The sequence below is a fragment of the Impatiens glandulifera genome, chromosome 2, assembly GCF_907164915.1.
Source record: "Impatiens glandulifera chromosome 2, dImpGla2.1, whole genome shotgun sequence".
Taxonomy (NCBI): domain Eukaryota; kingdom Viridiplantae; phylum Streptophyta; class Magnoliopsida; order Ericales; family Balsaminaceae; genus Impatiens; species Impatiens glandulifera.
In genome coordinates this window covers 6,711,641-6,725,639 of record NC_061863.1, presented here as the reverse complement: position 1 = coordinate 6,725,639, position 13,999 = coordinate 6,711,641, and the positions used below count along the sequence as shown (strand labels likewise).

Here is a 13,999-nt window from a genome sequence, read left to right as displayed (position 1 = left end):
TTAATTTTTATATTTTAAATTCAAGTAAATATTTTTATAAATATAGGTCAATGAACCTCCAATATTTTAATTCTTTTATTAAATATATTTTTAGGTATTTTATATGTTTTGTGATTTTTTATAAATAAAATAAGACATAAATACGAAAAATAAAAAAAATGTAAAAAAATAAATTAAGCCCTACAAAATATATTTGTGCGTTTTTTTTTTTAAAAGAAGCAATGGGAGAACAAAACAAGGCTTTAGCAACAGGCTGGTTAAGCCATTTTTTTGTGATTCGCTCGCGGGACGGTCTGATTGGATGTGGCCCGTATTTTTTCCAACTGGGTCACATTCTTCAGTCGGATCAAAAACACTTTTTTTTTTCTAACACACGATAAAATACGATATAAAGATAAATGAGTAAGAATAATAAAGAACACAAGATATAATTAGATTCGGTCAGCAATGTCTACATCTTGGGGAATCGTTCATTCTATTGATTTTTTATGAAATAATGGTCAAAATAACTCTATGTTACAATGTCTCTATTTATAGGAGTACATCAAAAGCCAAAAAAACTAAACTACTACTCATAAGCCCAATAAAGGCTTAAATCCCGTTACAATATATAAACTCTAATAAAATATGAGCCAAAAACCCAACAATCTTCACATTGGGCGAATATCGCGTTTATTTAGATGTGATGAATAAATTACAAATTCAACAATCTCCACCTTGACGAATTTCACGTCCCTTAGAAAATACACAAATCGTACCCATCAATCTCTACATTGACAAAATTCAATCCATTAAAAAATAAGTTGGTTCAACATTTCCATCTTCACATTTATTCGAGATATTCATAAGTAGCTTTTCGTACCCCACTTCCACTCAAGAGCTCTTAGAAGAATAACAATCTCCACCATCATGTATATCGCGTCATCAAAAGGTTAGGAGCCACACATTAATCTTCACTATTCGAGCCATTCACGAGATAAATCATTATACATCCACTTCCGCTCAAGAGCCCTTAGAAGATAAAATTATAGAGTTTATAACACAAAATAAAATTTGGGTAACCACGTTATTTCAACGACGAGAGACATTCAACAACTCTTCCTAATCTTTGTTCATACCCGTTGACATTTGTGGAAACTAGAATAAACAATTCTCTATTATGTCAAAATAATCTTTACCTTTGTTTGTCAAAAACTGAGTGTCTTATTTTTCAAGTCCAACAACTGACTGAAACCAAAATACTGATTAGACCCAAGACGAACTTTCATCGTCTACTTTTTTAAAATCAGATAACTATCAAAAACCGAGGACATCCAAAACGAACTTTCATCGTCTACTTTCTCAAAATAAGACATCGATCGAAAACGAGAAGACCCAAGACGAACTTTTATCGTCTACTTCATAACAAATTAATTAGGTTATCACGATATCTTTTTCTCAAGCTCAAGATCTGACAAAGTATTTGTCCCCCATCTTGCCTTGAACGTTGCACACTCAACCAACTTGAATCTCATACTTCTTTTGAATAAATTAACTTGCAATTAATTAGTTTTTTAATCCAAAAACAACTAGCAATTCAAAAATATAATTTCAAGTTTAATTATTTATCTTTATTTGTCTTCACCAATGATTTAAATGATCATATAGTTTCTCTGAAAGAATATAATATCCTTCCATTTGAATTGATCGAACCTCTCATCTAGCCCCCTTTTCATGACTAGGAATCTCATTCAAGGTCTTACTCATCTCCTCTATAATATGACAAATAAATGATCTCATTCATCTAAACTATGATACACATGCATAGACAACTAAGATAGAACACAAAAGAAATAACAAAATAATCACCTTCGAATTAACCGAGTCTCCTATCTATCCCATTTTTTATGAATAAGAATCTCACTCAATGTCTTATTTATCTTCTCACATTAAAATACAATGCAATGATTTCTTCATGGTTCGTTTGAGAGTTTCTCTCAAGATGTCTCTACCTCAACTTATAAGTGTCTTTCACTAGTCTTCATCTTCATGATCTTTCATTCATATTGTGTGTTAACTGGAATTGTGCCAATGTTTAATCACCCTCCAACTCAATGCAATCTTGCAATTTGGCCCGAAGAATTGCTTTATTAACATGTCGACAATGTTGTCATCGGTAAACATCGTTATGATAATAATTTTCCATACTCGGTCATGTTTTTGTCAAGTGTAAAGCACATAATCTCACTACCATCTTCATCTTGATTAGCTCTTCCAATACGTTTCTTTAAAAAGATAAAAGGTCATAAACAAAAAGATACAAACATTTTGGTCTCAAACTAGGCAGAAACTTTAAGACCCGGAAAATCAAATTTTGAGATATCCAAAACCTTGATCAAACAGTTGAAAATGTAGAGGAATAAGTTACCAACCTCTCGACAAAATCTCAGCTCAATCGGACTCCGTTTGAATCTCCGATCGTCAATTTGATGAACTCTGCGCGGCTATAGGCGAAATTTTGCTACTAGATTTTCTCTCTACCTCTTTTTTTTTTTTTTTTTTTTTTTCTTTTTCAATAACCTTTTCAAAATAAAAATCTATTTAATCTCATTTTAGCCGAGAATTTCTTCAAGTCATATGCCAAGACAACAATCGATTATAAAACCTCTAACTAATTTTCTACAAGCATGAAGATCATGTATCGTTTGTTCTCCACATTCTTCTATCCAAATCATGCATAGAAAGAATCTAACAAACAATGTATATAATTTGTGCACCCTCAACTTATACCTTAGAAATTATCATTCTTAGAAAAACACTTGAGATGTCAACATCTACTTGACAACTTCGCACCAACACTTACAATCACTGAGTTTCAACAAATATAGCCAAGTCAAGAACTCGAAAAATGCTCACAAAGATAAGGAAATAACTTTTAAAATTATAGTGTGAGAAATGATAAAATTATTTTATTTAGAAATGAATTTAAATGAAGAGATATATAGCTGAAATTAAACCCAAAATCATTCACCAATACTTTAATCCAATGGTTAGTCTTGCTTATCTCTTCATTTGAATAATACAAACAAAGATTCAATATGCTAGAACTTAATAACAATTTATATCAATACTTATAATAGTAGTTAACCTCATTTGTTAACGGCTTAATTCAAGGAATTAATAAAAAAATTATATTCATTTGGATTAAATTACATTTTAATTTATATTTGAATTTGGTGTGAATTTCATTTAAATTAAATTTTACCTTAATTTATATTTAAATAAATTTTTTTTTACATAACATAAAGAACTAAATCTACTATTGGAACAACAAGTTGGTGGATCATTATGGAGATATACGTTGCAACAATATGTATGCATCCATGCATTTTCATTTATATTTTTTTCAATTAGTTTTTAATATTTTTTAAAAGATCAACTTTTATTTAAATAACACAAAATGCTTTCAAACATTATAAAAATTGGAAAAAAATAAAATAATTATTTAATTACATATTTCTTCTATTTTTTTAAGATGACCTTTTAAATGTTTTACCCTCAAATTAGGTATTTTTAATATCTATATGTTATTTACCAAAATATTTGTCCAAATATTAGTTTTGTAAACAAAAGAAGTTAATTTTTTATATAATCAAGTGCGTGTAAAACTAATTGATAATTAACGGCATCTCCCTGACAACAAAATGAGGCATCCAACTTTTATTTTAAGAATCAATTTTGTCAATTAAAATTAGGAAAATAAATTTAACAAGGTATCTCATTTGGATCTAGATTTCAATGAGAACACTTTTGGAAAAAAAAAAATCAAGGTATTTCTGTTGATAATTTCTCATATTGATTTGAGTTCAGATCCAAGATTAATAAAATGTTTCCAAATAGATAATTGAATTTGGTTGGATTGGATATTCATCAAAAAAAAAAAAAAAAAAAAAGTCTGATTCTGATTGAATTGATATCAGGGATTAAATAAATAATGAGAAAACTACTACTAAATAATTTTGGGGAGCAATTTAGTGACAATAATATATGTACTTTTGTTTTGAATTCACCAAAACCGCTTTAAAAGGTTAACCAAGTTTGGTTATTTTCTCTGCGCGTCATGCCTGATTTGAGTTACTTTTCACGAATTTTGTTAATTAAATATTTGTTTGTGGGTTAATTACTATTATACTTAAATGTTAATCCACTTGATCATTTATATTTATTTTCTCCATTTATTTCTATGTAATTTAAAACATGAGAAATTGAAGTATGTAATATATAAATTAAATTATATATTTATATTTTAATCTATTAAATAATTTAAATTTATCTTACAAACATAAAAGTATAACTACATATTTAAAATTATTAAAATAAAATAAAATTAGAAAATTTCAAAAAAAAATAAAATTCATATCATTAACTAGTGAAAACAAAAATTAATATATAATATATTAAAATTTTCAACAATAAGAAAAACAAATTAAATAACAAGAATTAGTAAATAAAAATTTTAAATTTTAAAAATCACCTCATTCATGACAAGGTGAGACTAGGTTATCCGTGTATGTCTGGATAACTAATGGTATTGTTATCAATACTAAACAATAATAAATGTGATCCTAACAATAAAATCACTTTAGTTTTCTTCGAAATATAAGAGGGTGAAGAAATTAGAAAACTTAATGATTTTTGTAAATAAGACATTGAACACAATATAGACCATAAACACTAACTTCATTATTAAAAGTGGCTCTAAAATTTACTATTTCAGACTTAATAACCACCCTTCTATAATCAGAATTAAAATCACAATTAGGTAATCTCCTTGATTTTCCTGATTTCCACAAAACTAAAACTTTATTATTGATAACAATACAAACCAATCCGTTTACTGAACCAACTATTCTAACCGAGCAACGTGGATTCTTCAATGGATAGTCGAGGACACGTGTGCTAGGAGTTTCTTCATGCAATACCAATGACAAAGAGCATGATTTCAAAGTAAAATAAGCAAAGTCCGGGCATCAAAAAGAGTCTTTTGTGTTCATAATCATCATCTTCTTTTTTTAGTGGAAGCTCTTAATTTTTTTTGACTAATATAAGATCATATATCAAAGCTTGCAATGATTTGCAGACACACCTAATTTGGAGAAGGGATTTGACGGGAAGGATCATCACAATCCATTTGAAAGATTAAGAAGAAAAAAAATTAACTTGTACAGTGAAAAGAATATGAAAAAAAATTGAACTTTTGAATATTCTATAGGAAAATATACTAGTACAAAATATAATAATTAATTAATTCATATTCTTATTTCTATTTTTAATTAATAACTCGTTCAATATCTAACATGTTTTTGTCCCGTTAACACATTTTGATCCGTTTAACCATTATTTGATCTGTTTTACCAATTTAATAGGTTTTTCACTTATTGTAAGATTTTAAAAGTAACTTGATGCTCAATAATAATAATAATAATAATAATAATAATAATAATAATAAATTTATTAATTATTAAACAATTTACTACTACTTTTATAAATGAAAAAGAGTCATCATGAAAAACTTGTGAAATGAATAAATATATATTTTTTATTTTAAAAAAACTAGACAAGTAATACTCCCACTTCCTTCCAAAGACAAACTAATGTATCAAATTTAATTTATATTAATACCCGATTAATAAAAGTAAAATTTTGAAAAATTCCTTATTTAATTTCCAAGTGAGATTTAAAACTAATATGTGTAATACAAACCTACTTAAATAGTTGGTCTTGTTTAAAAAAATGACATAATGTGATCAACTCGAAAAATTTCATTTTATTTGATTTATTTATTTATGTGAACATTTTATTGTTCAGTTTGAATGCAATTACGAAAAATAGAAAAACATTGAGTGATACTACCATGATAAATTCTCACGTTTGTTTATACAGTCAAACATATATAAAATCAATTTATAAAAAAAAAATACAAAGAACTAGAGCAAACTATTAAACCACAACAATCTAAACTCAAAAAAATAAATAAATATTAATATTATATATATATTAATATTAATTAGTTTTTTTTTTAGTTATTTATTAACTATATCTCGAATGTGTTTTGAAATCGCCTCTAAAAGTTTGGCTGCTTAGAAAAGTGGTTTTCGTCGTGTTTCGCTTACATATTAATATTTGTACTGATGTTTGGATGCTCATGAGAGAATAAAAGTTGTTTTTTAATAAGTACATTTACAAAAAAACAATGCTTATTTTAAGATATTATATAATAATAAATATCTCCTAGAAAATTATTCCAATAACTTTAAATTTAAAATGAAAGTAATTTTTAAAAAATTTTAAAACTAATTTATAAAATTAAAATTTATTTTTAAAAAAAAATGATAATATTTTTTAAAATACATTCTAATTTTTTTGTTAAGATTATTAAAAATAATAATGAACCCGCAAAAACAAATAGATCTCATATAAAATTTTTAAAAAAGCTATCCCTTGAATAATTAATGTTCTCTTAAAAAAATACAAAAGGATTTAAAATGACAATTGAATCATTTAATATGAGAATTGTTAAAAATACAAATTTGTTTTCTATGAAAAATTGTATTAAATCTAATAAAATTAAAGAGTTATACGAAATTAAAAAGAATTTTTGAAAAAATCCCAATACTCAAAACTTTTACCATATATAAAAAGAATTTTTGTTTAATTTTTAAATCATTTCTAAAATCGAAGAAAAAAATCCACAATACTCAAAATTTTATAACTTTGAAGGAAAGAAGTGAAATAAAAATAAAGGAAAAATTGTTGAAATGAAAAATCCCCAATACTCAAAATTTTATAACTTTGAAGGAAAGAAGTGAAATAAAAATAAAGGAAAAATTGTTGAAATGCACTTTACTATAAAAATAAAAGAATATAAAATATATTTATCTGTGTTATTTACAACATTATATAAATAAAACCCAATAAGGTTTTTTCATAAATTATTAAAAAAAGGAAACTTCTTTTAGTCATGAGAAGAATCTCCCAACATAAAATAATAAATGTAAAAGAAAAACCCTTTAGAAAAAGATAATTTTCATCACCTAAGAATGCCCTCAATCAAATCACTTACTTGTTTGTGTAGGACTTCAATTTCAACCCTAATTCTCCTTCTGTCATCTCCCTCTTTTGTATTTAAAGTTGCTTGTTTTCCTGTAATCTTCCTCTGGATACTCTTAATCTGTTGTAATAATAATTCATCATCATCATCCAAATTCAATTCAATTCAATTCAATCAAAAACATCATACATACCTTTCTATAAGGCCATCTAGACAACCCTTCTCTTCTACATACTTTCTTCATCGCTGTAGGACATATATTCATCCTTCTTGCTGCTTCTTCCATTGGAAAATGAAAATGCTCCCTTAAATCTACTAAAGTAAGCAACCCTGTTCTTACTCTCTGCAAATAAACATGTTTAAATCTTATTTTCATTTACCATGAAATCAAGATTTATTACTATTACTTTTACTATTACTATTATAACCTGTGCTGCAAGGGATGTCCTTGGAGGTCTTCCTCCTCCATTATTCTCAGCCCCTGCTTGTTGTTGTTGTTGCTGTTGCGCAGGCTGCTGCTGTTGCTGTTGTTGTTGTTGCTGCTGCTGTTGAGGCTGTTGTTGTTGTAGTTGTTGTTGCGGTGGCTGTTGTTGTTGGTGTAGTTGTTGTTGTTGGTGGTGTTGCTGTTGTTGTTGTAGTTGTTGCGGTAGCTGTTGTTGTTGTAGTAATTGTTGCGGTGGCTGTTGTTGTTGTAGTAATTGTTGCGGTGGCTGTTGTTGTTGTAGTTGCGATGGCTGTTGTTGTTGTTGCGGAGGAGGAGGTGGAGGCGGAGGCGGAGGAGGCTGTTGTTGTTGTTGATTACCTTGGAAGATTTGGAATCCTCCCCCACCTGCAAAAAGATTCAATTTTCATCATTCATTATTCATAAACAACAACAACAATTAGGGTTTATGTTGTTTAAGTTTTACCATTTGTTGCACCAGCAGCACCAGCACCAGAACCAGGACCAGATGAAGATCCACCATTATTATTATTATTTGCATCACCAGATGATGATCCACCATTATTATTGTTACCACCATCAAATACAAAAGGTATAAACAAATCATCCATATCTAGATAATCATCTCCATATAATCCTACACACAATGCTTCATAATAAAGAAGTAGCGGATCTTGTATCAATTTGAATCCAGATTTCCGACGATCTTCACAATATTGTATTAACCAATCTCTAATGATTTCAATACTCTTCTTACAGAAATCAAACATTTGAAATTCATTTCTTCGATTACCATTTACAATACTCCTAGTCTCGAGAATCGCGTGAGTTATCATGCCCAGCGTTCCATGAACCTCAAGCCGAGTCAAATTGTTATCGTCTGCATGGAAAATTAGACGAATAAGAAGATGATGAAAAAGATCTATATTAAGAACAAAAGAAACGCACCAAGAGTATGCATAATTTGTCTTAGTACATGACAACAACTGCAACTGAACGGAGTAGGCGGAATTGGCCATTCTGATAAAGGTATAGGAGGGAATAATCCTCCAACATCAGTCGAACCCATTGGAACTCGTCCAGTATTAGTTGAATCCATTGGATCTGGTCCTGTATTAGTCGAATCCATTGGTTGTCCTGCACTAGTCGAATCCATTGGATCTCCGATAAGATGATCGGAATTAGTAGTAGCGTTCATAGTAGGATTCGAATGCATATCCGGATTATGATGATTATAATCCATCGGCATCACATTATTATTGAAAGTATTGACAGTTACTTCAGGAATCATATCAACGTTTACTTGAGGAATTTCATCAAAATCGAGTAATTCATCATCATTATCATCAGATTGATTATCTTCTTCCATGTCTGAATCAAAGTAAGGAAAAACGTTATTCATATCTTCCATTGAAGAAGAAGAAGACATGACAGTGTTAGTTCGTTCTTGGAGGCGGTTATTGGCGACGCCTGGTTTTTGAGGACCAAGCGCCGCGGATTGTGATATTGAGTATCGGAAATTGGCCGATCTCCAGAGAACGAAATGGAATTTGAATTTGGAGAAATTGAGTTAATTGGGTTAATCTGAATTGTGATTTTTGGAAGTAGAGAGATTTAAACTATGAAAATGTGGGCGGGAAGTTAGTTTCTTACCGTTTGATCTTTGTTTTCAGACCGTTTGGGGGTTCTGTACCGAAACGATTCGCGCTTGGTCGTTTTATTTGTTATATTTATCTATATAGTTGTAAAATATGTTTATGTTAACCCTTTAACTTTTATTATATGATTATTTCTTTTCATTTTTCCAAAAACATAAAAGAACCCTTCAAATTTTGAGAAATTAGTTATGTTTAAGAGATTTTTCTTTATTTGAAATATCTTTTATTTATATATATATTTTAGACAAAACTAACATTTGTTTCCTCATTTCTTACTGATTGATGTAATATGCGACTGTAAACATTTTGTATGTATTATTTGAAAGTTTGAAACAATTAAAAAATTTCCCACTTAATTTTGGTCAATTCCTGCAATTTGTCAAACATTAATAACATAGATCACATCGGACACACTTAAAATAAGTCTTTCTTTCACCAAATCTTTTAATTGGTCAACTTTTTTTTTTCTTTTCAATTTGAACCAAGTCTTGGATTTGGAAGAGAAGTTGCCACTCGTTTTTGCATGTTCCCCTGCTCTGGCCGACATCAATGACATATGTCGCATTCGACACTCCTAAAAATAAGACTATTTTTTTAACAAGTTTTGGATTTGGAAGAAAAACCGCCCACTTAGTTTTTGCTCTATCCCTACGATCTGACACTCCTAAAATAAGACTATTTCTTTTAATGAATCATTCAATTGGTCGATCTCCTTTTTCTTACAAGTCTACTTACTCGTTGATTTGAATTGAAACTATAAAATAGAAAAAAATGAGAAAGAAAAAATTATTCTAACACTAAAATAGAAAAAATCAAGAATATTCAGATGTCATCTCACTTTTTTTTAGTAGTTTTGGCTCTTTAATCCTAACTACGGTCTTTAACCATTTTTTACTTTTATACCGAAATAGTAGAGAAATGATACAAATTAGGATTATTTTTTTATTATTTTTCTTGGTAAAGAATAATACGTCGTTTTATGAGTGGATTGAAAATCGTAATGAAAGAATGAATTTTCAAATTTCCATTCTAATAATGTAACGACACATTATTCAATTAAAAGGAATTTTCTAAAAAAAAAAATTCTGCCGATAATAATAAAGAGATATCTAGATATGATTGAAATTTAAAGTTTAGTGTCCAATTGAATATTATATACAAATTAAAGGCCAACTTAACATATATATTTCCTTTCCAAGTGTCATTCTCGTTATCAATAATTAACGGCCAAAACAGAACTCATTGGATAAAAAATCTGTGGCGGTTACTTCAAAGCGACTAATCTTCTCCTTCTTCTCCATCTCTTCATCAAATTAACCTAACCGCCACCATCTTCCTAAAAATCAAATCCATGGCGGCGGTTTCAACCCCAGCATCAACATTTTGCATACTCAGCCACAAACAGAACACATTTTCGCTTTCAAAAAACAGCAGTCCCTGTATATTCCTTTCTCGATCTTCAACAATACACGATTTAGCGTTACGCCGTTCTGTCAGAGTCAAAGGAAGCAGCGATGAAGCTGATACAGCTACGGATTCAACTGGAGAAACTGAGATGGAGACTCCGATTGATGTTATAGAAGCGGAGAACAATCGATATTCACTCATCTCTGCTTTGAATGTTGAAAGAGCGATTCGCGGCATCCGTAAGTTTGAATTGAGAGAGACGATTTCAATTTTGATTGTTGTTTTGTTTTTTATATAGGAAATTGATGATAGTTTGATTTAGATTGCAGCTATCACAGATGTAGATCATTATGGTAGACTTGGAATTCCCATGGGATCTGCTTATGAACAGGTATATAGCTTCCTCAAAACCTAATTCCTTTCTTCTATTCATCGAGCGCCTTTGATTCAACGTTTAATTTTGAGCTAAAGATTTAAGGGTGATATAGTAATTTTGTGTAGTTAACGCAAATTAACATATTTTTCTCTTTTAACTCTCTATTCTAACTTAATAGGTTGAGTATAAACTAAATAATATCAAACATATATATATATGAGAATATCCAAAAATAAGCGGAATAAACTCACTTAAAGATTCATCATGAACGTTTATCGTTTGCGTAATATTTTGTTACAATAATTTTGTATAATAATTTGTTTGCATAATAGTCTATTACAATAATTTTGCGTAATAGTTTGTTATAATAGTTTTGCGTAATACACTAACGTAAGAAATTATAATCAATTATATTTTGCGTTTAAACATAATTTTCTATCTAACTTTATTTTTTAATAGTTGGAGCGAATAAATTGAGTATAAGTTGAATGTTATTAAACATATACGAGAATAAGCTCTTCTATATATTGGACGCATTTGATTTAACGTTTAACGTTTAATTTCAAGAGATTAACGTTTGCGTATTACAGTAATTTTGCGTAATAAGTTAACACTAAAAATTATTATCAAACACATTTTACGTTTGTTTGTGTAATAATCTGTCTCAATAAATACAAAATATATATATATATATATATAATTAAATATATATTTATATATATAATTAAATATATTTTGTGTTTAAACACAGTTTCTCTCTAACTCTTTCCTCTAATTGAATAAGTTAAGTTGGAGCGAATAAGCTGATTATAAGCGAAATTCTATTAAAAACTTGCTTAATCGTCTACTCAATCGATCGATTTCTTCAATTTTGATCAGGTTACAATTGCATATAAGAGAAAGTTAGACGAATTAATGAACCAAAAGCTTGAAGCGGATGAACTCTCCCAGAAACTGGAGCTGTTGAAGGTTACATCATGATCATCATCATAAGTTTGGTTATAAGTTTGGTTATATGTTTTTTCTATATCTTTAATTTTCATAGATTATGTATATACAAGACAGGAATCACACGGAATATTGTCAATTCCAGAGGAGAGAAGATTATATGATTGGAGTTTAGCAAGGAATGAGAAAACAAATACATATTCATGGCCATTTGAAGTTGATCTAACTCAATCTCCTCCCATTCTTCAAGAACCTCCTCCTGTACAGGTTACCATTCTCGCAAACTCAAGATTTCAGTCATAATTTCACTAAATTTTATTTTTTACCTCGACTTTGTGTTTTATATTTGACATAAACCAAATATTCGACCGAATTCGAATTTCATTTTTTGATTTTTAAATCAAATTTTAAATCAATTCAAATACAGTTTTCGATTTAATTTTTTAGTCGAAACTCAAACAAAACCAAATTCATTTTATTATTATTTATTTTAATTATATATTTTATTATATATTATATAATTTATCACATCATTTATTAAAAATATTGAATTTAAATTATTTGAATTCGAACCGAAAATCAAATTCGAAAACGGTTTTTTTATTTTACTATTTTTTTTAATACCTCGAAATAGAACTGAATAAACACTCAATGATTTAATTCTCACACGTTTTGAATGAAAACGGACGACATGATAATTTGTTGTTTCTACTTAACTAAAAATAATTTGACAAATTAATTTTTTTTATATTTTACAGTTACCGGAAAATGAAGAACCAACGAGATTACTTGGATACTTCATATTGGCTTGGTTGGTATTGTCGTTCATCTTGTCGAGTGGTCTTAATCGTTGATAGGTAGGCTTGTTTGGTTAGAGAGCTGATTCTAACCAAAATATTTATCTTTAAAGAGAGAAATACCATTATTTCCTTTTGTATTCTCTTGTAAATTTCAAAACTTGTTTGAAAAAAATGATGCAGTTCATTTGGGGGTGAAGAAACCATTTTATTATTTTGTTTATTTATTTTAAATATAATTATTTTTCAAATTTTCTTATAAACTAATCTATTTATATATTAATAAAAGCCTCTCAAAATATTTATACATAAAACTCATAAATAAGTGCGACATCAACCACGTAATGATAACTTAACTGATAAAAATAAATATTAAAAGATAAAATTCATGAGTTTTATTCTCACTTACAAATACTTAATTTGAAGTAAAAAAAATTAGTGAATAAAATCTGTTTATTACACTATATATATTCGGTGGTGACGCAATTGGCTAACGCATATGTCCCATAGCAATGATCGAGAATTGTCTCAATCTTCAAAAGATTGTTCTGGATGGTTATTAGGCCTGATAGCTAATTGAGTTTCGATTATCTAAAATATTCGAGTCCCTCACTTCAAAACAAATTTCAAAGGGGTGGTGGCGCAGTTGGCCAGGTCTCATAGCTTAATTGAGTGATCCTGAGCTCGAGAGTTCAAGCCTCTCTCACCCCAATTAATATTTTTCTTTAAGTTGAGTTTGAGAATTGTCTCAATGAAGCACATATTTCCTTCAAAAGATTGTTTTGGCTAGCGCTAGTGTTTAATAGCTTAAATGAGTTATGATAATGTCGAAAATTCAAGTCCCTCATTTCGAAATAAATTCTGGAGGGTGGTGACGCAGTTGGAAAACGCGTAGGTCTCATAACTTATTTGAGTGATTGAGCGATCTAGAGTTTTAGCCTCTCTCACCCCAATTAATATTTTTTTTAAGAATAACCATTTTGAAGGATTTTTAATTTAAGTTGAGTTTGAGAATTGTCTCAATCTTCAATAGATTGTTTTAGCTGGTTATTAGGTATAATAGCTAATTGATTTTCCATTATCTCAAAAATTCAAGTCACTCACTTCAAAATAAATTTCAAAGTGGTGGTGGCGTAGTTGGCTTGCGCGTAGATTTCATAGCTTAATTAAGTCATCTTGAGGTCGAGCCACTCTCACCCCAATAATTGTTTTTGTAACTATAACCATTTTGTAAGTATTTTAATTTAAGTTGAGTTTGAGAAGGGTCTAAATGAAGAAGTA

The 13,999-nt window shown here is 28.9% G+C and overlaps 1 protein-coding gene across 1 annotated transcript; it reads left to right on the top strand.

The window, feature by feature from the left end:
* The first annotated feature begins 10,460 nt into the window (after positions 1-10,460).
* Positions 10,461-12,905, top strand: LOC124926678 (NAD(P)H-quinone oxidoreductase subunit U, chloroplastic). The gene is made up of 5 exons (XM_047466955.1): positions 10,461-10,836; positions 10,927-10,988; positions 11,853-11,942; positions 12,039-12,188; positions 12,680-12,905. Exons 1-5 carry the CDS (start codon positions 10,542-10,544, stop codon positions 12,773-12,775), a joined length of 693 nt encoding a protein of 230 aa, XP_047322911.1. The 5' UTR covers positions 10,461-10,541; the 3' UTR covers positions 12,776-12,905.
* Positions 12,906-13,999: the final 1,094 nt, after the last annotated feature.

What these genes read in the sequence shown, in the direction of transcription:
- LOC124926678 (XM_047466955.1), top strand. Translation starts at nt 10,542, where the DNA reads ATGGCGGCGGTTTCAACCCCAGCATCAACATTTTGCATACTCAGCCAC. An exon ending in AAGAGCGATTCGCGGCATCC is followed by an intron (nt 10,837 to 10,926) that starts GTAAGTTTGAAT and finishes TTTAGATTGCAG; the next exon opens with CTATCACAGATGTAGATCAT. An exon ending in AGAAACTGGAGCTGTTGAAG is followed by an intron (nt 11,943 to 12,038) that starts GTTACATCATGA and finishes TATACAAGACAG; the next exon opens with GAATCACACGGAATATTGTC.